Source organism: Miscanthus floridulus, chromosome 14 (genome assembly GCF_019320115.1).
Source record: "Miscanthus floridulus cultivar M001 chromosome 14, ASM1932011v1, whole genome shotgun sequence".
NCBI lineage: Eukaryota > Viridiplantae > Streptophyta > Magnoliopsida > Poales > Poaceae > Miscanthus > Miscanthus floridulus.
The window spans coordinates 70,176,864-70,203,162 of NC_089593.1; the positions used below are offsets into that span (position 1 = coordinate 70,176,864).

General features: G+C 45.7%; 2 protein-coding genes across 3 annotated transcripts; both read right to left on the reverse strand.

The window, feature by feature from the left end:
• Positions 1-569: 569 nt before the first annotated feature.
• On the reverse strand, positions 570-3,414 carry LOC136504866 (probable E3 ubiquitin-protein ligase RHY1A). Of its 2 annotated transcripts, XR_010771005.1 has the most exons (4): positions 3,168-3,414; positions 1,540-1,748; positions 833-1,437; positions 570-762 (listed from the first exon to the last, which is right to left on the reverse strand). XR_010771005.1 is itself a non-coding variant. In XM_066499901.1 (3 exons), exons 1-3 carry the CDS (start codon positions 3,315-3,317, stop codon positions 981-983), a joined length of 816 nt encoding a protein of 271 aa, XP_066355998.1. In that variant the 5' UTR covers positions 3,318-3,414; the 3' UTR covers positions 570-980. The 2 variants fall into 2 exon arrangements, 1 of the variants encoding a protein (XP_066355998.1); XM_066499901.1 differs by having other exon boundaries at positions 570-1,437.
• Positions 3,415-25,438: 22,024 nt separating this feature from the next.
• On the reverse strand, positions 25,439-25,981 carry LOC136503686 (zinc finger CCCH domain-containing protein 53-like). The gene has a single exon (XM_066498681.1). It carries the CDS (start codon positions 25,979-25,981, stop codon positions 25,439-25,441), a length of 543 nt encoding a protein of 180 aa, XP_066354778.1.
• Between the last annotated feature and the right edge of the window lie 318 nt (positions 25,982-26,299).

The window sequence follows — 26,299 nt, forward strand, 5'->3', positions numbered from 1 at the left end:
GGATGGAAAACCGCGACGCGAATGGAAGGAGCGGGCCCAGGAGCAATGTGGGGCCGAGCTTTAGTTTGTGGGCTTGGGCCTTCCGTGTTCTGACGGGGAAGGTCCTTCGTCTCTCTCTCAGACTCCGGCAACAAATGGGCTGCACTCAATTAGGCCCGATTCTAGGGCTTCGCCCATATGACTCTCCCGCTCGCCTTGCCGGGCGGCCTCCTATTCCGGCCGGCAACTCCAGTCCAAAGGGGAGCTCTCCGTCCATGGCTCCATGCCTCCCATGCTTCTGCTCAGAACGGCAGTTCCAACTGTGGCAGCCTGGTAGGTGAGGTCATCACGTATCACGTGACTGGTAACAGCGCAACAAGACTACAAGAGAAGACAAGCACAGGTGAACCACCACCACCGTGCTTCGCTCACCGATGCTCCTCGTCCTCGGGCATCGATTCTGTTCCTGAAACCGTTTCTGCCTTTCCGGACCAAACTGCATGCAGGCATATTCTCCAGAACCAGATCCTGCATCACCACAGAACTGTAGGCCTGCATGACAACAACGTAGTAGAGCAAGACTCAACAACTGCACTGCACAAAGTGACATTCCATGGAACGCAATTATGCAGCGTAACATCAGCCAGCTTATTGCTTCTCTGATGGTATCCACAGATGCAAAGTATCCAGTTACATACAGCAGCCAGTCAGCATAGATTAGATACACACATATACCATACCACACGAAATTGCTGAAGCCGCAAAGTTCAGTACTGCTACTACCTCAACGGGTAAGGGAAAACCATATATACTAGTAGTTTGCTGAAGCCGCAAAGTTCAGTACTGCTACTACCTCAACGGGTAAGGGAAAACCATATATACTAGTAGTTACAACAAGGGGTGAGCAGGGACATGGTTAAGCCTCAGACAGGAGGGTTTAGTAACCGTAATCTGCAGCCTTGGACACGTTGTCATTATCATTCAGTTTCATCCTCCTGCTGTTAGGAGCAAACTCGCACGGTGGCGCGGCAGTAGGGGCAGTCAGTGCGGGACCGCAGCCACCGCTCCAGGCAGGCCGAGTGGAAGATGTGCCTGCAGCGAAGCTGGATGAGCCCATCGCCTGAGTCACCGCACCTCTCCAGGCATATGGAGCACTCAGCTGGAGAAGCAGCTTCCGCGGCTTGACAGCCTTCTGCTTCCTTGCAGGCTGCTGATTCCTGCAGCTCAGAGACCGGTTTGGGGAACACTGTGATCGGCACACACTCATCTGCGTTAGTGATGACAGGGACGACGACAGGCTCCACCGTGCCTTCTTCAACCTTGCTGGCTGCGACGGGTTCACCGGGCTGGAAGCAATTGGTTAGACTGCCCAGGATGCTGTCCGAAGAGGTGGACACACCGGCGTCAGCGGGGCGAGTTAGTCCAGCCCAGAATGATTCCGAGGGCCATGTCTTTTGCCTGCAATGAAGAAAGGATAGCACATGTGGATGTAGATTCAGTATACTGTCAGATTATGTGCACGAAGTACGGTACGACGCGCTAAGGGTTGGTTACACGGACCTTCTTCCTGACAGGTCCACGCTGTTGAGCCTCTGAAGGAGCCTTTCCCTGGCCTGCTGAACGGCGTCAGGAAGCCGGCCATGGTCCGATATGCTGCGGAGAAGTCTTGTGCTGGAGGCCATGCCCGCTGCATGCTCTGCTATGTTTCCAACTGATCCCAGAGGCTTGGCAGCAGCATCCCTTTGGTGTCCTGGAACATGTTCCTGACCCTGGTTTTATATAGTGGGTATTAGAAACATATGTGTAATCACTGAATATGATTTTATACTGCTTTTGAAGGACATGGAAAAATACGAAATGCTCTAATTTTTGTGCCTTAATCGATCATGTTGCATGTTTGCAAGATTGTAGCCAAGGTAGGGTACTTAATCTCCTGCAGACAGAGTGTCCATGTGTGATTATTTGGTGACTTAATGTCACCAAGAAACTTGTTCATTGCAAAGAAAATATGAATTCATGGATAAGAAATACTAGCCACCTGATCAGAATAAAGAGAAGATTCCACACAAATAAGCTGATAACCTGTTTGCCATAGGCTGATATAGGGACCAGCAATTAATTTGCTAATGCCTGGAGCTGGATTCAATACAACTATTGCTTAGCCATTAAAGCTCATAGTATTGTTTTCAAAAGAAGAGGATGGAGCAAACAAATGCCTGTCATCATGACACTAACTAAACAAATGGCAGCTTTGTTCACAAATGTAGATGAAGGGAATATATAATTAAATTTTCCCTTTGAAGTTACCAACAGTACAGGCCCACATAAATTTTTTTGGCCTAATATTTTGAGCCTACAAATCATCCATGCCAGAGAGTATCTGTTGGGGACAACTATCGACGTTATTCATTCAGATTTCTATCTTAGGTCGGTGGAATATCCTCTTTTGATAAAACTACTCTGGTATGCTCTGCCGGCTAGATTTACTAAAATACTCTGCCTAGTTCGAGAAAGACTACTATGAGCTACTTTTCAAGCATATTCCAGGATGCTGATAGGCTCCTCAGCGTTCCTGAAGAACAAGGAGACTAGGCCTTCATCCAAACCGAATTACTACCGCGAAACAATTTCCCGATTTCGCGTGACCCAAACATTTAGGCAAAGGAAAACGAAGGTCATACTGCAAAGCACATATGATCCATACTCCATAGCAACACACAATCGCCCATCTCTGTCAACTAATTCTAACCAAACCGACCGCATGATCTCAACCTGGGATTTCATGAGAATCTTATTTAACCACAGGGTGTACAGTCGACACCTGCATGACTGCATCCATCAGCAGCTCTGCTCAGAATAACAAATCTCCACCAGGCTTCCCTCCACGAAACCAACAACTTTTTCTCAGTAACGCATACACTCCGCGCACCCTAGTTAACTCGATAACTCACCATTTCTGGTGACAAAAACCATCACTTTCGGGCTCACCTAGACACGGGGAACAGTAATCCACACCATGCTAAAGTTCTAGCTATGCTGGAAGCCCGAAGTTCGAATCTATGAAGAAAACTAGAAGAGCCCCCGGTTTATTCACTCGGAAAACCGCAAAAGGTCGCGGCTTTATATTAGCAAACAAACGGCAGGAAGTCAGAGGAAACGAAACGGCAAGCGTGTTCTTGGGTACGCACCGGCTTGTGGTGGGAGGAGAGGGAACTCCGGCGGCGGCGGTGGTCGCGGCAGGGTCGGCGTCGGGGGTCCGGCGGCTCGGGGCCCGGGTCGTCCGGCGGCGCCGGCGAGGGGCGGCGCTGGAAGTAGACGAGCTTGGAGGCGATCGGCATGCAAGAAGGGGGAGGGAGGGAAGAATGAGAGCCTGAGCCGAGGGTCAGAGGGAGGAGGCTAGGTGTGGCGAATTGTTACAGCGCCACTCCACCTGCTTTCTTTCTGCCCATTTCTCTCCGCTCTTATAGTGGCGTCTGAGTGAGTTCAACTTTCTTGGTGGCCTTTAGCGATGGGATTCAGTCATTCAGGGGTCAATCTTGTCGCTAATCTTGCTGTTAGAAAGTGACAGATATTTCGTTTCGTGTGCTGCACGGTCAGATGGGAAAGTGTAGACGCCATGAGGGTCGGTCAGGGAGTCAGGGGAAGGCAAATCCGGGGCGTCCAGCACAGATGGAAATGGAACTGACGAGAGCAACATCAGTTAGCTGTCGGTTACTGGCGGAGTTAATGCTACCTCCTCTCTTTACGCTTTTATTTATTGCATCTGATTTGGAACTGATAATAGTACACTGGTACTAGTACTTTTTTTCCTTTCCTTCATCCATTTGGAATCGGTGATTTTGTTTGGAAAAAAACGCTGTCATATATGCACGGTGTATTTTTAATAATTCCTCAAAAGGAAAGGTCGACCTCAATAACTTGACCGATGGTTCGTTAAATCACATGCGTGTCCAAGGTACAAAACCAGTGTTAACAATAATAACACTCCCTCTGTTCCAAATTACAAAACGTTTTGGTTTTTCTAAATACATGACTTTTGTCATGTATATAGATATACTCTATGTCTAGGTATACAGTAAAAATAATGTGTCTAAAAACTCAAAACATCTTATAGTTTAGAATTGATAAAATAGATTACAAACATCTAAAATATACTTTTAAGATCAAAGATACACGTCGCTACTTTGGCGTGCGAAGAAGTATTTTTTTATTGTAGTAGGGGTGCAAACCCCTCCTATTCTGTTTCAAATATATATATATATATATATATATATATATATATATATATATATATATATATATATATATATATATATATATATATATATATATATATATATATGGTTGTGATCGTAAAAAATGTGATGAAAAAGAAAATAATACGGCAGGCTTCCTCAATCGTAAAACATGTCTTACGTCTCTTGACGGAACAAACACTAGATTTTCCGTGGGTTGTGTCGTAGGTGAAAAGTTGAATGCGTTTTAGGTACCCTCGATCGGTCACTTTCTTCCGCTGAATATATATCTCGTCAAAAACTGAAGCATTTGTTCTTGTATATAATAAATAATAAGGCCACTTTCGCCCCCGAATTTCTTAGAACTCAAAGGTTTGCCTGGCCACAACGTGCCGAGACAGGATAGGGCCCGGGCGCAGGCGCACCTCCGAAGCGGGTTCTCCAGATGCTGTGCCTACCGTACGTCTGTTAATTATCCGGCACAATTCAAGTGACCAAGCCGAGTGACTGTCGCTGTTCGTGCTTCCCGGCCGCTCTCTCGAAGCGAAGGGTCTTGTATTTTTTAAAAAATTTAATTTAAACTTTGGATTCAATCATGTGAACGGTGGTTCATCAGAGAGATGGTGTGTGTGACAGTGCGAGTGAGAGAGAGTAATCATGCTGTTGTTAACAAAGTGGTCGCTTTTACGCAGGTAAAAATAAAAGGGTGACGTGCGTGTAAAAGCGTAGCTAGCGTGATGGCCAAGACTAAGAGAGGGTAAAATGGGGGCGGAATGGCCTAGCTAGCTAAATTGACCTGGCGTACGTAGCTGTCAAGCGAGATCGCGCATCAGGTGGTGTATGTAGTTTAGCAATTAGCACAAATTCCAGTTGCGACAAAAGAACTGAGCTTGTGAAACCGACACGTTGTTTTGGAATTTTGTTGTGGATTGGGTGAGATGAGTACTCCTCTGTCCCGAAATAAACGTCCTTCTAGCATGGGAGAGCTGTCCCAAAAAAGAAAGAGTGTCGTTTGAGGCATCGGTCCCACACTCCCCTACAACCGTACCTAGGCTACATATCTGCTCGTCCCCTCCAATCTCAGCATCTATGGGTGTGTTTAGGTCCCGTTTAGTTCTAAAATTTTTTGGCTTTTGGCTATTTTAGCACTTTCGTTTTTATTTGGCAAAAATTGTCCAATTATGGACTAATTAGGCTTAAAAGATTCGTCTCGCGATTTCTCGGCTAACTGTGTAATTAGTTTTTTTTTTTCGTCTACATTTAGTACTCCATGTATGTGCCGCAAGATTTGATGTGACGGGTACTATGCAAAAAATTTTGGTTTTTGGCTTCAACTAAACGGGGCCTAGTTGGGGAGGTGAAAATTTTTGGGTGTCACATCGGATGTGTCGAAAGAATATCGGGAGGGGTTTTTGGATATTAATAAAAAAACAAATTACAGAACCATCAGGAAACTACGAGACGAATCTAATGATACTAATTAATTGATCATTAGCACATATGGGTTACTATAGCACTTAAGACTTTTCATGAACTAATTAGGCTTAAAAGATTCGTTTCGCGATTTTGTCGAGAACTGTGCAATTAGTACGCTCTTTTACCGTAGAAGGCAAAAAAAAAAATTAGAAACTAAACATGCCCTGTCTCTCCTGCACAAGCGCCCCGCCCCCCGCCCCTTCTTTTCCGCCGGTAGAAGCCCAGTGCCCGCCCTGCTCATCTCCTACACCGGTGTTAATTGACGGTAGATGGCTGAGATCCAGCCCCTCCCTCATCTGCTCCACTGCGAGGCGACAGGCAGACGAGATCCAGCTACAACCGACCGAGATCCAGCCAGCCCCCAACCTCTGCTTCTCCAGTCTCACCCCCTCCTCTTCTCCTTCGCCGGCGCCACCTTCCCCTTCTGCTCCTTCAACGGCGGGGAGACGCCGCTGCTTGGCTTGGTGGCCGAGATCCGCCCCGTCCCCCATCCACAGCGCCGCGGAGCGGGCGGATGGCGCGGCGGCGGAGATCTGGCCCTGCCTTTGTCCATGGTGCCCGACGCGGAGGAGCCAGAGATGGGGCCTCAGAGGAACAGGAGATGGGAGTTGGTGCAGCATGTGGAGGGCGGCGGCGACTGGACATCCACGGCGAGGAAGGCAGAGATGACCGTGTTGCGTGACAGAGAAGGAGTAGGGGCACTTCTGTCTTTTTCCTTTAGCCTTGTTCCGCGTGAGAACTCCTAAGACCGGCCACAATGTGCTGCTCGAGTGACGCTAAAAGAGAGAGAGAAAATTATAGGGTTACTCCTGCCATTGTGGCCAGTGATGCTTAAAACGAGTGATGTCAGATGCACGTAGTTGCGCCGCTGCCAGACGATACTTGAAAAATAAACAAAGATTTTCTTGCTGGCTGCTGACCTCGGTTGATGCAAAGAAAGTTAGAAAGAACATTTTTTTTTCTCTCAGAGAAGGAACTGCTAGACTCAGAGACCATAGGTCCCATCGAATTTATGGCTTCGGTGCCAATATTTGGAACACTGCAGCTCTTCAGGCACCACTGCCCAATACTTGATGTGGGACCCGTTTAATTTGGAGCATCACTAGCGCATTGTGGCCGGCCTAAAACAATAGTTTTTGTGGGACGGGTGGGAGGGAGAAAGTAGGGCCTTGTTTAGATCATCTTCAAATTTCAAGTTTTTTCACTCTCTTTTCATCACATCAATTTTTAGCCGCTTGTATGGAGCATTAAATGTAGGTAAAAAAATAACTAATTGCACAGTTTAGTTGGAAATCACGAGATGAATCTTTTGAGCTTAGTTGGTCCACGATTGGACAATATTTACCAAATAAGACGAAAGTACTACTATTTATCGGATTGCAATTTTTTTGCAATCTAAACATGGTGTAGATCTTTTTACCACGTTTGGCGCGTGGACGTACGTGAGATCAGTAAAAATTTCCACCACCTACATTACGAGCAAGCGACAGGCTGATACTTTACTCCCGTTGTTGAGTGCACGGATTTTATTTTTTCCCATCGCAGAGTGGTAACGCAGAGTGGTAAATAAAATGAGCTCACGAACGAGGTGGTGGACAAGTCAAGAGGCAAGTGCAACCGGACGGAGGACTAAAGTTTAAAAGGTGTCTCATCGGATATCACGTGGGGTGTCGTATGCCGTGTTCAGATATTAATAAAAAAATAAATTATAGAATCCGTAGGAGACGAATTTATTAAGCTTAATTAATTCGTTATTAACGTATGTTAATGTAGCATCACATTGTCAAATCATAGACTAATTACACTTAAAAAGTTCATCTCGTAAATTAATCTTGATTTGTATATTTAATTTCATAATTAATCTATATTTAATACTTTATGTATTTATAACATCCGAGAGAACCGAGTTTAGCAGCCGGAAACAAGGGGGTGTTTGGTTCCTTAGACCGGATTTTAGTCCCTGTTTCATCAAATGTTTGGACACATGCATGGAGTATTAAATATAGACAAAAAAAAACTAATTACACAGATTGCGACTAATTTGCGAGACGAATTTTTTAAGCCTAATTAGTCCATGATTTGACAATGTGGTGCTACAGTAAATATGTGCTAATGACGGGCTAATTAGGCTTAATAGATTCGTCTTGTAAATTATTCTCCATCTGTGTAATTAGTTTTTTAATTAACTCATATTTAGTCCTCCTAATTAGCATCAAACATCCGATGTAACACGACCTAAACTTGAGTGCCTGATCCAAATACCCCCTAAGCCGCGGCGGACCGCGGACGGGTGGTGTTGCAGACTGGACCCACCGGCCAGCGACGCCGCGTGGGCCCCCGAGGTGGCGAGCACGTGGCGGCTAGCGGGGGTCGTGGGCCCGCGTAGATCTCGGCGCTCGTGCGTCCAGCCAGCGTCCTGGCGAGTGGAGACCTCTGGACTCCTGCTCCTGGTGGAGTCGCGCGCCAGGCTGTCGACTCTGTCACTACTTCCACTGTAGTAGAGAACTTGTGCGTGCTCTAACGACCGCGAGGTTGGTTACAGAGAGAAAGAGATCGAGAGGGAAAAGGAGAGAAGCAAAGCATATTTTGCTTTCCAAATCTCCGATGCAAATTCGTCAGCGCATGCATGAGCATTCATTTCAAATAAAACTCTCGGTCTTGGGAACGATCGATCGCAACCGGCCGGTGGTGCCAGCCTCGTCGGATATGTTCGCTTCAACTTATCAGCTAATTTATTAGCTAAAATCTACAGTATTTTTCTCTCGTAACAAAACAGTTGTAGCCGGCTTATCAACAGACTTTAATGCCAGCCGAACAGGCCCGACAGTCATCACCGCACCGGCCGGTGATGATCTCCGACACAACATACCGCGCACGCACGCACATGTGACCGTCATGGAGCGGCCGGCGACGGTTACGACGGGCTCCTCGTCATCGTCGTGACACCTCGTTTCCTAGTCATCGTCGTCGTCCTTGCATTGCATTGGACAAAGATCCTAACTGACGAGAGATTGGAGGTAGAGACTGTTAGGTTGATCTCCACCAAGTTAGTTCAACAATTAATTTGGACTTTTGATCTACGCCCTGATCGGGGGCGCCCAACCCAATCATGGTTGGTGGACCCCCATCGCGCAGCGCTATAAAGAGGAAGGTGGAGACTAGGGCACTTAGTATGAGGTTCACCTGAGCCGCCATTCTCCCCACCTACATTCCTAACCCTAATTCGATCTAAAAGGGAAGCGCTGAAGCGACGGAAAGCACCGCCACCCGACTGCCACTGTGCTTCCCCCTGTCGGATGCCTCCATCACCGGGCACCGACACCACTAGACTACGCCAACCTCACCACCGGCGCCATGGCTAGCAGCTCCGCCAAGCCCACCGATGGTCAACTACCTCTACACCTCTCTCTCTCTCTTTAGTCTCTCCCTCTATCTAATTCATGATCTATGTTGTTTTATCCTGAATAGAAGCATGTACACCACTAATCTATGCCTATTTGACCCTGGTTTATGCTTACAATGGTATCAGTCGCCTATCTAGGTGTAGATCTAGTTCTTGGGATAGAAATCGAGTAGAAAGAAGAAGGAGATGAATCAAATCGGAAGAAATCCTAACCCTAACCCAAGTAGAGAGGTCGGAGGAGGGAGGGACCTACCCGGTTTTCCCTCACCGCCGGCGCTACCGACGCCGTATGGGAAGACGATACCGCCGTCGCGTGGGAAGAGAGCCGCTCGTCATCGTGTGCGTGAACTCCATACAAAGGGCGCCGGTCGCGAGCTCATTCGACGGTGCCACGCGCAGCTGCATGCGTGCTCTGGCAAAGGGCCCATGGCGGCGCCATCCTTTTCCCCGCGCACTCTTCTCTGGCGTCGGCTCTCCCTTTACGGCTGTCGGCTGCTCGGTGCGGCGATGAGAGAGATGGGGAAGGACAAGAATGCATTAGGGTTTCAGGGGAGCTACCGGGTCGCGTTTTTTATCGACCGAAAGCCACAGAGGACCGCCCGATCGGATCCGATGGTTGAGAGCAGTCGGGCCAGATTCGGCCTAGGCGGGAAGACGAATTCCCACCCCAGGCCCAGGTTGTGGCCTGGGCGCGGGGGAGCGTGGCAGCGCGCGCTGTTCCATTGTGAACCCGTTTAACACGTTGACGCGCGTATACTTTCACTTATATAAACCCGGTAGTCCGCCGAGTGTCACGAAGGACCTCGGTAAATCAACATCATAATCAAGATCGTATGATTAAGCAAATACACATCACATACACAGAGTTGTAGTGGAAATAATATTACAAATGGGTTCATAAATAATAGTACAAGTTTGGGTTTCAAAACCGGTTAAAGAAAAATAACATAGCTTTCAAATGATTACATTAATATAAGTTCCAAATACATTGCTAGCATAAGTGACCTCCTCTGATAAAAACGTATAGATGAGAAATAAATATAGAGTCACCGAGCCCACCGACGATTAGCCACATCTTCCTCAGGCTGAGAATTTCACCTACAACATGGTGGGATAAACCATGAGTACTCGAATGTACTCAGCTACACTTACCCATCATAAACCAGAAATAAAGTGACACCAAGGATCATGTAAGGCTTTATGAGTGGAGCTAGCTTGATAACATTTTGCATAAAAAAGCCACCTATTCAACTATACCTTTTATAATTCGGTCTTCAAGTTAATTATAGCTATTCATCTCTAGATTAGCGACTAACATGTGCCAAACATGTAGTATATTGTTAATGACAGCAAAATAATAACCATAGTCGTTTAATATTTCATTCTCAGAACCATTCCACTTGCCATTAACACTACGATAGAAGAAAGCTCAGTCAAGTTCTCACTATCCAGGAGAGACGGCGATTTGAATCGATTTCAACCAGCTGGGAATTTATTCCTAACACAAACCCAGATATACCTGCATCAAGGTAGTCTTAGGTCATGTTTAGTACAACTTAGGTCTACATTTCATGGGTTCGATCAGCGCCGCACAATCAGGGACGACCAGCTGCTAGGATGTTCAGGCCCGGCCTGCCCTTGGGCTCACGTCTAGCTCTCCGCACATCCTTACTACAATCTAGAGTGTGCACTCTTACAGAATGGGACCCGACCTGAGTTGAGCTACTTGGCTTCACGGTCGGAACAAGTTATCCGGCCAGCTAAGTGAGAGGCATGCGTTCCAAATGACCAAGGACCAACAATGGTACGGTCCTTAATCGGCGCAGATAGAATCACATGAGTCAACCTACAACATAGACTCTGTCCGGCCTTGATTTAAAAAATCCATGGTTTTTTTACACGATAGCAAATATAGCCAACCGTGGTTTAGTATCCACCTATATCTCGTAGGTGACAGGAAACCACCCGACTTCTACCGGTCTAAGCATGGCTAAACATATATTCGATCCTAAACCTACATAGGATTCAAGGTATATTTCTGGATATGGTAGTTCTATGCATCAAGTGTTTCCAATAAACTCTTATAACCTAATGCATCAAACATAAAGGACGCAAGTGATATTTATAAAAATATAGGAGGCTTAGAATGCTCCGGGGCTTGCCTGGGATCCAACACTAGGTTAGTGTTTGTTAGACGACACTCGCTTGGTGAGCATATCCTATCTCGGCGTTTGCTTAGTCCTTCCATCTTCTAGATGGATTCACCAAACTCCATCTTCAGGTTTGGCTCCAACATCACGTCCTTCACATGGTGGATCTACGGTACCTAGATGAGATGCAACAATGCAAGTGCATGAATGCGAAGAATGGCAATATGAGATGCCTCATATAAAAAGTTTCAAGATGAGCACAAGGTTACACCGAACATATATAAGCACTCCACGTTACTTAATTAAGCATCACACAACCTATCATGCTAGGATAGCAAGGAAGGCAGCACCAAGCATAACACATGTTTCACAAGGTTTTAGGTATATTAACTTAACACCATCATAGGCATGAGCCACACTTAGCAACACACAAAGCAAAGCAAGGTGAAGTAAACAATTTTAGGTATAAACATAGATTCTAAATAGCAGCACCGCCGTCACTTGTTTTACCATAGCTAGAGTTCTAGGTATGCAAAAAGTGTGATCCTAGACTTTATGAAAATCTAATAAAATTATATAAAACTTTGTTATTAACACCAAAAGCTGATTCAATAAATAACAATGTCAAAATACAACATGAAGCAGAGCTTATACAACTAAGGACAGAAAGCTGATAGTAACTTCAGAAATGCATATCTCAAGTTATATTTATCCAACAAGCATGATCCTTAACTTTATACAAAGATTATTAACTTATCTATAACTTTATTATTATCATCTTAAGATGATTCTACAGCTAACAAGGTTAAACAACATCAAGAAGGTATCTCTGTCTAGATTTGGACAGAAGCTGCCATTCCACTTTGAATAGCAATCACTATAGTTCTAGGCCACCAAAAATAGTGATCTTAGATATTTTAGAAAGCTTAGAAAAAGCACTAGAACTCTCATATTATCACTAATATATGATTCCATATTTACATAATCCAAACAATACAATCATTCAGATCTATCCAGAGGACATACAAAACCTGACAACAAACTTCTAAAATCTATAACTCCTAAACCATTAGGCCTAAAATCATGAAATTTTAGGACAAGAAAGGTAAGAAAATTATCTAAAACTTTTATATTCACTACATCCACAAAGATCCTCATTATCCCCACGAAATTAATTGCTTAACCAAAACTGTACAAGCAGCCCAAACAGCAGAGGCATACTACATTCATATATCATCTAACATTTTCTTGACATATATGCTACCCCAAACATCTTGAAATCATATTAAAACAATCATAGCATATAGGAATAGCTACTAGAAGCATCACATGACAATAAATACATGTATATGCTCACAACATTCATCCTCTACTTTAATAATGCAATATATGTATTATTTTTAGTAATATATGAGAACAACTAGTTTGGGGCTAAAACTTTTATGAGTGATAGATGTTATCAAAACATGGCTACTGCACAAATTTCATATGCTCAGGTTTTATAATTTAATTGCTACGAAAAAGACAACTCTTAATTATTAATAAACATGTGAGAACAAGATAAATCTAAAGATCATTATTTTCTATAATCATATAGCTATATTAGGGTTTCTCAGGCCACATTATCACCATTCAAGGGCAAAGGAACCATATTTCATATTTTTACACCTACATAAAAATTATAACTTATTTAAAACCATTTATCAAGCCATAAACAAGTTAAATCAATAACTCAATCATATTGCATCCAATGAAACTAATTTTTTTAGCACAGCACAAATATAGCATCAGTAGCCTAGCATAAAATTTTCACAGCAATTGGAGCACGATAACTTTAGGTGTGAATTTATTCCTAGAAAACCCTAATTAACATAGATAAATAAAAACAACAAAAACCTTATACTAACACATATCATATTATTACTCTACTGCATATATCTACTCTCAATAATTCCAAAAAGTCTTTATTTGCTATTTTATGATTTTCTATGATTTATTATGATTTTCCAAAGTTTTAGCCATAAAAGAAAAACAAACTTGCACCGAGGACCCCGAACTTTCACGAAAACAAATTCTAGCGAACAGGTCCTTCTAGGCACTATTCAACCGAGTCATAGACTTTGCATTTAGCCCCCTGCACTTGTGTTCAATTGTTGTGCGAGGTCCCTCACGTGAATCAGAACAGAGGAGGTGGAGGAGGATCGTTGGCCAGTTGAATTCCGGCCGGTGAGGTCATCGCTGGCGTCGGGGAAGATGCGGGGGAGCATCCCCATCACCAGGCACACCCACTGGTGCTCGTGGCTTGGCCCGATACGGCTCGAGGTGGCCCGGCCACGTGCGTCGGTGGCCATGCCCACAGCACCTCCGGCAGCGGGGCGCTCGGGTGACGATTGCCTTGGGTGAGAGTGCGCTCGAGATAGAGAATGCCGAGGCGAAGACAGTGACGGTGGTGCAGGGCTGTGAGGCGCTCTGGGTGGAAAAACGACGGTGGCCATGGTTGTGCATGCTCGCGAGCAGGAAGGGAGCGAGACAGCGCGGAGAGGGAGAGGGCGAGCACAAAGGCGCTGTGGAGCTCGGTGTCTCCACTCCGTGCGCAAGGGAGGCAGGGGCATGACCACTCGGTAGTTGAAGGTGGGTACTAGCTCGGGCATGGCCACCATGCGTAGGACACGCGACGCCCGTTGAAGCAATTCCCTGAGCACGTGGAGGGCTACGGTGTTGCCACTGCGGGATGTCATTTTGGGCTGGCTACGAGCCAAAATGGACCTTGGGCCTAAAAGCAAAGTTGAAGCCCACGAATTGCTCTACAACTTTAATTAAGGTCATCTGGCTATCAGAGCTCTCCATTAGCGGTTAATTAAGCCCCAAGTTGATAGTGTCAACGCGTTGACAATGATCAGCAAACATCTAAATTTATGGTCAAAACAAAGTCAAACTGGTGCCATCTTTTTGCATGCTCTTACCCAAAACATATAGTACGACTTTTATATTTGGCTCAACTTGAGTTGCTTGATAAAAATCCGAGAATGCGAGATGCCAATCATTGTTGCCACTGAATTTCTAGACAGCTAATTTTTTTTAGATCCACAACAGCACTGGGTTTAGTTTTGAGTCCACAGTTTGACTAAGTTAGGGACCAAACTAGCTCATGACCCTTAAACAAAGTTTGTTGTACTCCACTGAAACTTCAACTTTTATTTAAGGTCAAACTTCATAACTTGTTTCCACACTGTTATTTGACCTTGGTCATAGCAGCTTCACGATAAACCTTAAATTAGAGTTTTAGACCGATTGAGGCATTTTCTTGGCATTTGCTCAACATGAACCATTCATAATTTTTGTTCATGAGTTTAAGTAGAGTTGTTTGAGCAAGGTTACAAGGTTTGGTTGATATCCCATGTTATAGTTCACTTAATAAAGCGATTCAAGAAAGATTATAACTTATCATTTCATGTGACTTCTTGATTCCAAACTTCAAGAAACTTTTCCACTGGTCAAGATGGATGCATGTTGATGTAATGTACATGAAACAAGCATGTTTAACATTACTCTTGCGAAATCTTAACAAGGGTCCACATGTAAGCAAAGGTGTGTTGTCCAAGTTCAAGTTGGGACTCAATTTCATAGATTGGACCACAACACCTTCATCATCACTTCAAAATTTTGAACTAGAGATCATAGTCATTGTTTGACATAGTTTACTTAAGTCCAAATCCACTGCTTAACTTGTGACTAACACCCAGGGTGTTATAGCCTTGGGCCAGCGCGCTGGCGAAGTGGGTCGCGGGCCGCTTTTCACTAGCAGGCCAAAAAGAATAGCAGTTTCGTTTTAGTTTTATTATTTTCAAAAGTCATTTTTTGATGCATTATGTATTAAGTTTTGACGTTTAATCTCTGCTCAAATTTAAACCAATGGGATAATTTGTTCAGAGAGTAGTTAAGTCCATAGAAATGCTCCTGATAATATTATTTTTAAGATTATTTTTATGTTTTCGCTGCTATGATTACGTTAATCCTCTAATTGAATTGGATCCAACAGAATTTTATTAGAGGAGCAGTCATATTTGTTTAAGTTAAAATATGGTATTGTTATTTTTTTACCAACGTTGATGATAACAATACTATAAGTTTATTTATGAGTTTCATGCATTAGTTCTATTTCTGCTCAACGATGATGTAGAGTTAATGTAGAAGAATGTTGTATTATGATATTGCTATTTTTCTGACCAAAGTTGATGATAGCAATATTATAAATTTTATTTATGAGTTTTATGCATTAGTTCTATTTCTGCCCAACGGTGATATAGAGTTATTGTAGAAGCACATTGTATGTTTTAATTTTGACCAAAGTTAAATTACAGCATGCAATTACTATGTCAAATGTTTCTCACTTTCTCTAACAGTGTTTTCAAGATACAACCCAATGACGTTTATCTCATCCATTCCGCCTCTCAATGGGAGCAATTATAACACATGGCGAGAGAAGCTTGAGGTAGCACTTGCGCTCTTTGACAATGATCTAGCACTTATCTCTCCGTGTCCCACTGAGCCTGTGGACCCGGTGAGGGCAAAAAATGAGACCAATGCAGCTTTTGCTACTCGACAGCGTGACCATACAGAAGTGAGAATGAAGTACAATCTTGATCGTGCGAAGTGGGATAGTTCAAACCACAAGTGTTTGATGGTGATAAAGGGCTCCATTGAGGATCCAATAAGGGGTTCGATCCCAGAATGTACCACTACCACTGAGTATCTTAAGAAGGTGGGAATCAGTTTATTGACTCTTCAAAGGCTTATGCAAGCACTCTTATTAAGAAGTTAGTTAATGAGAAATACTCTGGTGGAGGGATTAGAGAGCACATATTGAAGATGAGCAACATGACATCTAAACTCAGAGTTCCTAATTCATTTGATTTTTGCTTCTTTGCCCAAAGAGTATGAGACTTTTGTTGTGAACTATAACTTACAACCAGATAAGTGGGACATTGAGAAGCTCATTACAATGTGTGTGCAAGAAGAGGAGAGGCTTAAGAGCTCACATGGTGACTCAGCCAACCATGTGAAGGAAAATAAAAGGAAGAACTTTTACAACAAGAAATGCAAACCACAAGGAAAACCTCAGTGGTACAATAGCTCCTCCTCTAAGTCATAAGGAAAGGCACCACACAAAGATCACCATCAGAAATCCAACTATGTTCTAGTGGACAAGGACACCTACAAATGGTGCAAGAAGACTAGACACTATCAGAAGGATTGTCCAGATTTCCTAAAGCACCTGATGAGGAATGGTGTGGACATTATTACATTCGTAAATGAGTCCTTGTATTTAAGTTATGCAAAATCTACTTGGTGGATTGATTCAGGTGCAACTATTCATGTTGCAAATTCATTATAGGAATTCCATACGAGAAGGACCCTGCAAAGAGGAGAAAGACACATTAAGGTGGAAAATAGAGTCCAAGCTGAAGTTGAAGCCATTGGAGAACTCCTATTAGAATTAAATGATGGCTTTATACTTAAGCTTATAGATGTCCTTTATGTACTCTCTTTGCGTAGAAACATAATAAGTGTCTCACGGTTAGACGATGATGGATATGATTGCCATTTTGGTAATGGCCAATGTAAGATAATGTTTAATTATAAGTGTGTTGGTCTTGTCTTCCGACAAGACGAGCTTTATTTGTTATTGCTTTATGAGAATGTGAATGTTGTGAGCACTAAGAATGAGAATGCCTCCTCGTCTATGAATGCAAGAAATAAGCGAAAGAGAGTTCATGATGTATCATCGAAATTATGGCACTGTCGTTTAGGCCATATTTCGAGGGGGGAATAGAACGATTGATTAAGGAATCAATTCTTTCGCCATTAGAATTTTTAGATTTAAAACAATGCATTGATTGCATAAAAGGAAAGTATATTAAGAAAATAAAGAAAGATGCCAAACAAAGCGCATGAATTTTAGAAATAATTCACACAGATATCTATGGTCCTTTTTCTATGAAAAGTGTTGATGGTTATGATTCATTTATAACATTCACAGATGATTATTCTTGTTATGTATATATTTATCCAATTAAGAAAAAATCAGAAGCATTGGATAAATTTAAAATATTTAAGGCTGAAGTACAAAATCAGTACAATTTAAAGATTAAGATAGTAAGATCCGACCGTGGGGGGAGTACTACGATCGACATACCCTATATGGCCAAGTTCCTGGACCTTTTGCAAAGTTCTTACAGGAAAATAGCATAGTTGCCCAGTACTCTACACTGGACGAGCCTCAGCAGAATGGAGTAGCTAAAAGACGCAACCGTACCTTAATGGATATGATGAGAAGTATGATAAATTACTCCACTTTACCGATAAGTTTGTGGATAGAGGCATTAAAACCCGCCATTCATATTCTCAATCGAGTACCAAGCAAGTCGGTGTTTTTCCAAAACACCATATGACTTGTGGACAGGAAGGGAACCCTCACTTAACCACTTATGTGTGTGGGGCTATCTAGCTGAGGCTAAAGTATTTAACCCAAACATAGAAAAACTAGACTCTAAGACAGTTAGTTGTCATTTTATTAGCTATCTAGATAAGTCAAAAGGTTATCGTTTCTACTGTTCTGACAGACATACGAAGTTTATAGAAACAAGACACACTGTGTTCTTGGAGGATGATATGGTCAGAGGGAGTATGGTAGCGAGAGAAATTAACTTTGAGGAGAAGCAGTTATATGTGCCCACCCCAATGGTTCAGGAGCCATTTTTCTCGCTACCTGTTGCTACTGCACCAACAGTAGAAGACACTGTAGTGATATCATCTGTTGTTAGTTCTCCTATGGCAACAATAAATGAACATGAGAAATCTATCCTTCAGGATCCTATAGAACCCGTTGCCGCACATGAGGAAGAGCAACAATAGCCCCATATGGAATAAGCACCAACTAATGAGGCCCCTAGGAGGTCTCAAAGAGCCAGAAAACCAGCCATTCGTGATGACTACAAAGTCTATGAATGTGAAGAATTTCAAATGGAGGGTGATCCCACCTCATTTAAAAAAGCCATGAGAAGCACTCACTCATCAAAGTGGCTTGAAGCCATGCAAGATGAAATAAGATCAATGAGCACCAACGGCATTTGGGACTTAGAAAGAATTCCTAAACGAGTCAAGACAATAGGCTGTAAATGGGCCTACAAAACTAAATATGACTCCAAAAGGAATGTGAAAAGATTTAAAGTGTGACTTATGGCGAAAGGTTTTACGCAAAGAGAAGGAATAGATTATAATGAGATATTTTCTCCAGTCTCATGCAAGGATTCTTTTAGAATCATAATGGCGTTAGTGGCACATTACGATTTAGAATTACATCAGATGATTGTAAAGATGACTTTTCTTAACGGGGATTTAGATGAGAATGTCTACATGGCACAACCAAAAGGTTTGTCATAAAAGAAAAAGAACGTATGGGATGCCGCCTGAAGAAATCCATTTATGGATTAAAACAAGCCTCTAGACAGTGGTATTTAAAGTTTGATGGAACGATAAGAAAGTTTGGGTTTAAAGAGAATATGGAGGATAAATACGTTTATACAAAGTTCAAGAATGAGAAATTCATTTTCCTAATCCTGTATGTGGATGACATCTTACTCGTTAGTAGTGATGTTAATCTACTACTAGAGGCGAAGAAGTTTTTGTCCTCAAATTTTGACATGAAAGATCTCGGTGAAACTTCGTTTGTTTTAGGAATAGAGATTCACCGAGATAGAAGAAAGGAGTTTTAGGATTATCGTAAAATGCATACTTAGAAAAAGGTTCTAAAGAAATACAGTATGCATGCGTGTAAGCCTTCACCTGCTCCTATAGTCAAGGGCAATAGTTCTGGAGAATTCTAATATCCCAGGAACCAATATGAGATCGATCGAATGAAAATGGTTCCATATGCTTCAGCTATAGGAAGGTTACAGTATGCTCAAGTATATAGACGCCCTGACTTAGCTTTTGTTATCGGGATACTTGGCAGATATCAGAGTAATCCAGGAATAGAACACTGGAGAATGGTGAAAAAAGCTTTGCGTTATGTGCAAGGCATAAAAGGCATCATACTAACATACAGAAGATTTGATCCCTACATTTAGAGGGGTATTCGGATTCAGATTTTGCGGGAGATGTAGATGATAGAAAATCCACATCAGGGTATGTACTTACTCTTGCAGGAGGAGTTATATCGTGGAAAAGCTCCAAGCAAACCGTCATTGTATCATCCACGATGTATGCTGAGTTTGTAGTTTGTTATGAGGCCACGGGGCAGGTGAACTGGCTAAAGAAATTTATGCCTTGGTTGAAAGTGGTTGACGACATCCATAAACCACTCAAGTTATACTGCGACAATGAACTAGCAGTAACTTATGCTCACAACAATAGGTTAAGTAATGCTGCCAAACATATTGACATAAAGTTCTATGTTGTGAAAGACAATGTCCGGAATCATGCTATTAGTCTTGAGCATGTAAGCACAAAGAAGATGCTTGCGGATCCGCTTACAAAAGAATGTTAGGTTGATCTCCACTAAGTTGGCCTAACGACCAATTTGGACCTTTGATCCGCGCCCTGATCGGGGGCGCCCAACCCAATCATGGTTGGTGGGCCCCGTCGCGCAGCGCTATAAAGGCCCCGTTCGCTGGTCTTAAATTCCGGCTTGTTCAGCTTCTTTTTTCAGCCGGAACAATGTTTTTCTCTCACAACAAATCAGTCGGAACAGTGTTTTTGCTTCTTTTTTCAGACAAGCGAACGGGGCCAAAGAGAAAGGTGGGGGCCGGGGCACTTGGTATGAGGTTCACCTGAGCCGCCATTCTCCCCACCTACATTCCTAACCCTAATTCGATTTAAGAGGAAAGCGCTGAAGCGAAGGGAAACGCCGCCACCCAACTGCCACTATGCTTCCCCGCCGGACGCCTCCATCACCGGACACCGACACCACTGGACTACGCCGACCTCACCACCGGTGCCATGGCTAGCAGCTCCGCCACGCCCACCGATGATGAGCTATCTCTCTCTCCCTCTTTAGTCTCTCCCTCTATTTAGTTCAGGACTGTCGTTTTATCCCAAATAGAAACATGTACACCCACTAATCTATGCCTAGTCGACTCTGGTTTTTGCTTACAGAGACACGCCACACCAACACCGTTTCTACTCGCGTACGGAGTAGGTAGTGTCTATGATCCCTTGTTTTTTTTTTTGCGTGGATGGAGTAACAAAATATAGGAGCACCGACCGACCTCAAGTTGTCACTTTGCTTGCAGCTCTCAACATTTCAAGTCATTTCCTCGCGCTCTCCGGCCCCTGACCCTCAAACTGTAGCAGTAGGACACGTATCACCATGGTGTTGCACTTGCGGCAAGAGCGGATGCTCGGGCGGGCCGCGGCTGCACTCCGGCCCTTCCCGCCGTCCGCACGGACGGACCGGTCGCAGGACCTCCGCTCTTTCTCGTGGCGTGAGTCGGTGAGTTCATTCACTTTGTTGGTGCCAATTCGTGCCCTTCGCGATGGGATTCAGCAGGGGTCAATCTTGTCGCTAATCCTGCTCATAGAAAGAGACAGATAGAAACGGAACTGACGACGAGAGCAATACGTATCAGTTAGCTGATGGTTAGCTGGGTCTGTTCGGCTGGTATTAAAGTCGGCTGATAAGTCGGCTGAAACTGTTTTGTTGTGAGAGAATATCAGCCGATTGAAGCTGTTTTGTTGTGAGAGAAAAATACTGTAGCAGCCATTCCTACTGCTTCCCGTCTGTTTTATCCAGCAAGCCGAGTGACTGTCGCTGTTCCTGCTGCTTCCCGCTCTCTCGAAGGGTCTTGTGTTTTTTTTTCTTTTAACTTCTTTTTGAAAAAAAAAGAATTATTGAAGGTGGTTCATCAGAGATGGTGTGTGTATGGGTGAGTAATCATGGTGTTGTCAAGAAAGTGGTCGCTTTTGACTCGAGCATGTATGTAAAAATAAAAGGGTGACGTGTAAAAGCACAGCGTGATGACCAAATTGACCTGGATGGTGCCATCTCGCGCTTGGGCGTTTGGCGTACTAGCTGTAGTAGCTGTCAAGCGAGATCGCGGCATCAAGGTCGTGAGTTCTTGTTCTTGTAGGTTTTAGCATAAAATTCCAGCGGCGACAAAAGAACCGCGAGGTTTCATCGATCGTGAAACAGACACGCTGGTTGGAATTTTCCCCGTGAATTGGGTGAGTTTCAGTAGATTTTTTCACCACGTGTGGCGCGTGGTACGTGGACGTAGGTGAGATCGGTAAAATCTTGCACGTACTACTTTGCTCCCGTTGGTGTGTGCATGGCATGATTTGTTTCGTCGCGAAGGGGAAAATGAAGACTTCACGAATTTGGTGTACATGAATCCATCCAAAGTTTTTGTGTAGTTTTGTCTCATTTTTTTTACTAGAAAAAGAGAGAAAAAGGTAGCATGAGGAAGGAGAGCTGGCTTTTCCACGGCACTAATGAAGGCTTGTTTAGTTTCTCTCCCTAAAGTTTAGTTTCTATTCTATCGAATATTTGATACATGCATAAAGTATTAAATATAGACTAAAAATTAACTAATTACATAGATTGCGACTAAGTAGCGAAACGAATCTTTTGAGCCTAATTGGCCATGATTTGGCAACGCGATGCTACAGTAAACTACAGCTATGTTAATGACGGATTCATTAGGCTTAATAAATTCGTCTCACGGAGTACTGACGACTTCTGTAATTTATTTTATTATTACTCTCCGAATACTTCCACGTGACACCCTCAATTTAAACAGAGCCTAAAAGGGTGCGGCGGACAGGTCACGGGTGCTGCGGAGAGGCCCCACCGGTCAGTGACGCGGCGCGTGCTCCCCAGGCGGCGTGCACACGGCGGCTTGCGGGGGTCGTGGGCCCCGCGCAGATCTCGCGGCACCCCGGCCCGCGCGGCTGGTGGAGTACAGCGGAGCACTGTGCGTGCTCTCTCGGCCTCTTGTCTTGGAAACGATGGCAACCGAACGGTGGCGGCACGTCGTCACCGGTGACCTCCGCTGCAACGGCGCATGCATGCACGCGCGCGTCGTGCAGCCTCGGCTCGGCGGTTACGGGCTCCTCTCCCCGCCTCCCTGTCGCGCGACGACCACGCACGCAACCCGCAAACGAATCGAATCGTACGTGAATCCTGGTGCACCTCCCCTCAGTGCTCAGGACCCATTTGCATTGGCGTCCATCTTCGACCCTGACGAGAGATTGGAGGTGGGTGAAGTGAAGCCACCAGTCCACCACACCAGATCGACACGCAACCGAGACGGGAGCAAAGCTGAAGGTAGTGTTCGGCTACCGTTATAAGCCGGTTTATAAGCCAGCTTATAAATGATGGTACAATATTTTTCTTTTTCAACAAATTAGTCATACAAATCAGCATAAGTGACTTTACGAGCAACACACCATTACTGCTCCATCCCGCGTACTCCTATACTCCTATACGTACATGTTCTTGCATGAATAATTACCACTAGGAGCACACTGATTACGAGTCACTTTGGAACTGGAAACATTTTTCAAGTCACTTCCGCTCTCCTGCACTGATTTGATTACCATAAGTCCAAGGTTTGACTATCCGAATTATGCCTCGGACCAACGTGTACTACAGCAACTCCAGCAGTTCCGCGTACACAGCAAAAACCAACCAGGCTCCGGTCTGTCACAACTCACAACGGCGCCCAGCCCAGCACGGCAAGGCAGCGGCGGGCCGGGCCATAAGTCATTAGCGTAGCTGAGCTTCTTGGGCCAGTCAACAATCCTCATAGGTGTCTAATTATCCTAGGGCCGGGTCGGATCTGCTAAATGGGCCAGGTTCCCATCAAATACGTCCGACCGAGTGCGATCAAACGATTTTTTTTTTGATGAAATGCATTCAAACGATTGTGTCTGCTTTTCTCCAATCCAAAAAAAAAGGTCTATATATAGTATCAAATAAAAAAAAAGGTCGATTGTGTTCCGCATATAGTTGAGCTAACGGTGAGAGAGTAGAGAGGATTTGAATCTGGTTCGGTGTATGACCACACGTCACACCCAACTAGTTGAGCTAACGTCGACTTCATTTTTGTTATGTTTGGTTTCCTTTTTGTAGCAATCTGCATAGTTAAAAACTTCGTAATAGAAACTAGGCTATATGTTTAATTAGAAGCTACAAACTATTCCTTTTTTAGGAGGAAAAAAATCCCAAGGAGAGTGTTAAAAATAGATAAATCTTAAAAAACCTATTAGAAAAGGAAAAACACCCAGCTATATATCTATCTATTATGTAAACTATAACACTATAATATTCACAGATGATAATAGGAATTGAATCTATTTTTTTTTAAAAAACTAATACTATTATGTAAATAGTCTAACTTAATTTACAACAAAATTATTCACCTTTTGTAAATAGACATTAATTTTGGAACTTGATATAACCACCTTTTGAACTGATGAACTCCAAGAGTTGTTCTAAAAATAATAGCCAAATTCTATATTTTAATTAGAGTAAAATACACCGGAGGTCCATTAACTTTCGTTGGGTGTCATCTAGGTTCATCAACTTTAAAACTGTATTTTTGGGTCCATTAACTTTCGTTGGGATGTCATCTAGGTCCATCAACTTTGAAACTGCATTTTTGGTGTATGAACTTTTAAAGTGGTTCACCGTAGGTTCACGCATGCATGCATGCACGTCGGCTTCGGCCTCCGGTCTTTGCGCGCGTACAGCAGCCACTGCATGGACCTCCGGCGGTGGCGCCACGCATGGACCTCACACGTAGCACGCCACGCGGCGACGCCGCCGCAGGCCGGCCCCGCAGAGGGAGACCAGCCAGGGCCAGCGTCCGTCGCTGTGGGGCAGTGGCTGGCTGTGGCTACCCTGTGCTGTGCCCGCCCGCCCGCGTCGCAAGGCTCAGTGGCTCACCGGCACCGCGGCGGTGTGTGCAGAGGATCAGGCGCTGCAGCAGGCGGGTGGCCACACACCGCCACACGCTGACGCCGCTCCCGTGCTCCGTCGCCGAGGCCGTGCACATTGCCTGCCTGCCCACAGGCCTACGCATAGCAAGAGGCAAGCACACAGACAGCTGAGCTCGCCACCACGTGTTCACTTTCAGTTCACCTACCCCGCTACACGCCACCCAGCCCCTGCTCGCGTCGTCCCATCGCCCTGAGCCACGGCAAAGCAAGTTGGCTACACCATCGCCACCCGCTGCAGCATGGCACACACGCCGCCCTGCTCCACTCACCTCTGCCGCGCCATCACTCCTCCTGCACGCTCCATTGCCTCAGCGCCACCGTCGTCGCAAGCACGCGACCTCGCAAGCCGACGCCCGCTGCAGTGCTGCCATTGAAGGCGAGTTGCTGTGCTCGCCGGCCAAGCCCCCCTCCTCCGGCCTATAAAAGGCGATGCCGAGGTGCTCTCCTCCACCACCCAGCAGCACGCTCAGCTTACTCGCTCGCCTGCTCTCGCTTCGCTTTGCCACGCGTATACAGTATACGGTCGTATGCACGAGCCGGGCTTGACCGTCGTCGCAGGACGAGGTGAGCAGCTCATGAGCATCCCCTCGCTCTTCCCTCCCTCCCTGTGGTCTTCGCCCTGCTTCCCTTTGTCCAACCTGAGCTGCCCACGAGCTCCACGAGCTCAGCCATGGCGTCGTCCATGCATGAAGCAAGAAGAGCACTTGTGACCTTTGCTAGCTTCTCTCTCTCCCTTCCCATGCATGTGTGTAGCCTGCGCACGAGGCGATGACGTCCCCGTGCAGGGAACTCGCGCCGGTTGTCGAGCACGTGAGCGATGGCGGCTGCCGTGGGGTTGCCCACAGGCGAGACAGGCTGGATTTTGGCATGGCCATAGACGACGCTGTCGTGTCGGCGTCCGACAACCGCTCCTCCCCGGCAGCGCCACCGGCAGCATCGCGAGCTCCACGACGAGACCTACCGCACCACTTGACGCACGTGGCGGCGCTACGGCCACGGCCGGCCTCTAGGGTGGCTGTGCCGGCGCTGAGGAGACCCGAGCTGGAGGCGGCCGTGATCCGTGTGACCAGCCACGACGAGCGATAAAAATGGCACCTTTGGGTCTCGCTTTGCTGCTGATGTTGCCGGAGCAGGAAGCTGAGGCTGACACCTCCTTTGGGCGACGACGAGAAGGGGTACGCGGACGCCATGAGCTACGGCGGCGGTGGCGCGGCGGCCAGGGCCTTGGCGCGCATGACGGCCATCTCCCGCTTCGTGGCGTCGTCCTCGGGCATGCCATTGAGGAAGCGGCAGGAGGAGCCGTTCTTGCAGTACACGCGCGTGTAGTACATGCAGGGCCTCCACGACGCTGGCGCCTTGGCGTCGCTGAGCGAGAAGCTCCGGCGATGGGAGCCGGCGCTGCCCGCAGGGGACCAGACGCCGTAGTCGTCGATGTAGAACGCGTCGGCGCTGCCGTCGTACCCGAGCTGGTCGACGGTGAAGGGCGATTGGTGGTGCTGGTGGTGGCCGGCGCCGGGGCTCGGGAGTTCCCAGGGCGGGCCGGTCTGCAGTGGGCCGAGCACGGGCGACGGCGGGGACGCGGGCTTGCCGACGAGCTTGGCACGCGCGGTGGCGACCAAGGCGTGGAGCAGATGCTCCAGGCCGAAGGCAAGGCGGATGAGCTCCTTGTCGCTGTTGTCCTGGATGAGCAGCAGGCCCATCATCTTGGAGCCGTTCTCCGAGTCCAGCGTCCTCATCCACCTACAGAGGCCTGCACCGCATCTCATCCTCATCCACCTGCAGCATCGCGAGCTCCACGGCCGGCCTCTAGGGTGGCTGTGCCGGCGCTGAGGAGACCCGAGCTGGAGGCGGCCGTGATCCGCGTGACCAGCCACGACGAGCGGTCCATGGACGAGCGATGGCGGCGAGTGCAAGCATGGCTCCACCGACGCAAAGACCGGAGGCCGAAGCCGACATGCATGCATGCATGCGTGGACCTGCAGTGAACCATTTTAAAAGTTTATGGACCAAAAATATAGTTTCAAAGTTTATAAACCTAGATGACACCAAACGAA

Coding starts and splice junctions, on each gene's coding strand:
- LOC136504866 (XM_066499901.1), bottom strand. CDS start 3,317: ATGCCGATCGCCTCCAAGCTCGTCTACTTCCAGCGCCGCCCCTCGCCG. Junction 1,749..3,167: donor TCTCCTCCCACCACAAGCCG/GTGCGTACCCAA, acceptor ATATAAAACCAG/GGTCAGGAACATGTTCCAGG. Junction 1,438..1,539: donor GTGGACCTGTCAGGAAGAAG/GTCCGTGTAACC, acceptor TCTTCATTGCAG/GCAAAAGACATGGCCCTCGG.
- LOC136503686 (XM_066498681.1), bottom strand. CDS start 25,981: ATGAGGACGCTGGACTCGGAGAACGGCTCCAAGATGATGGGCCTGCTG.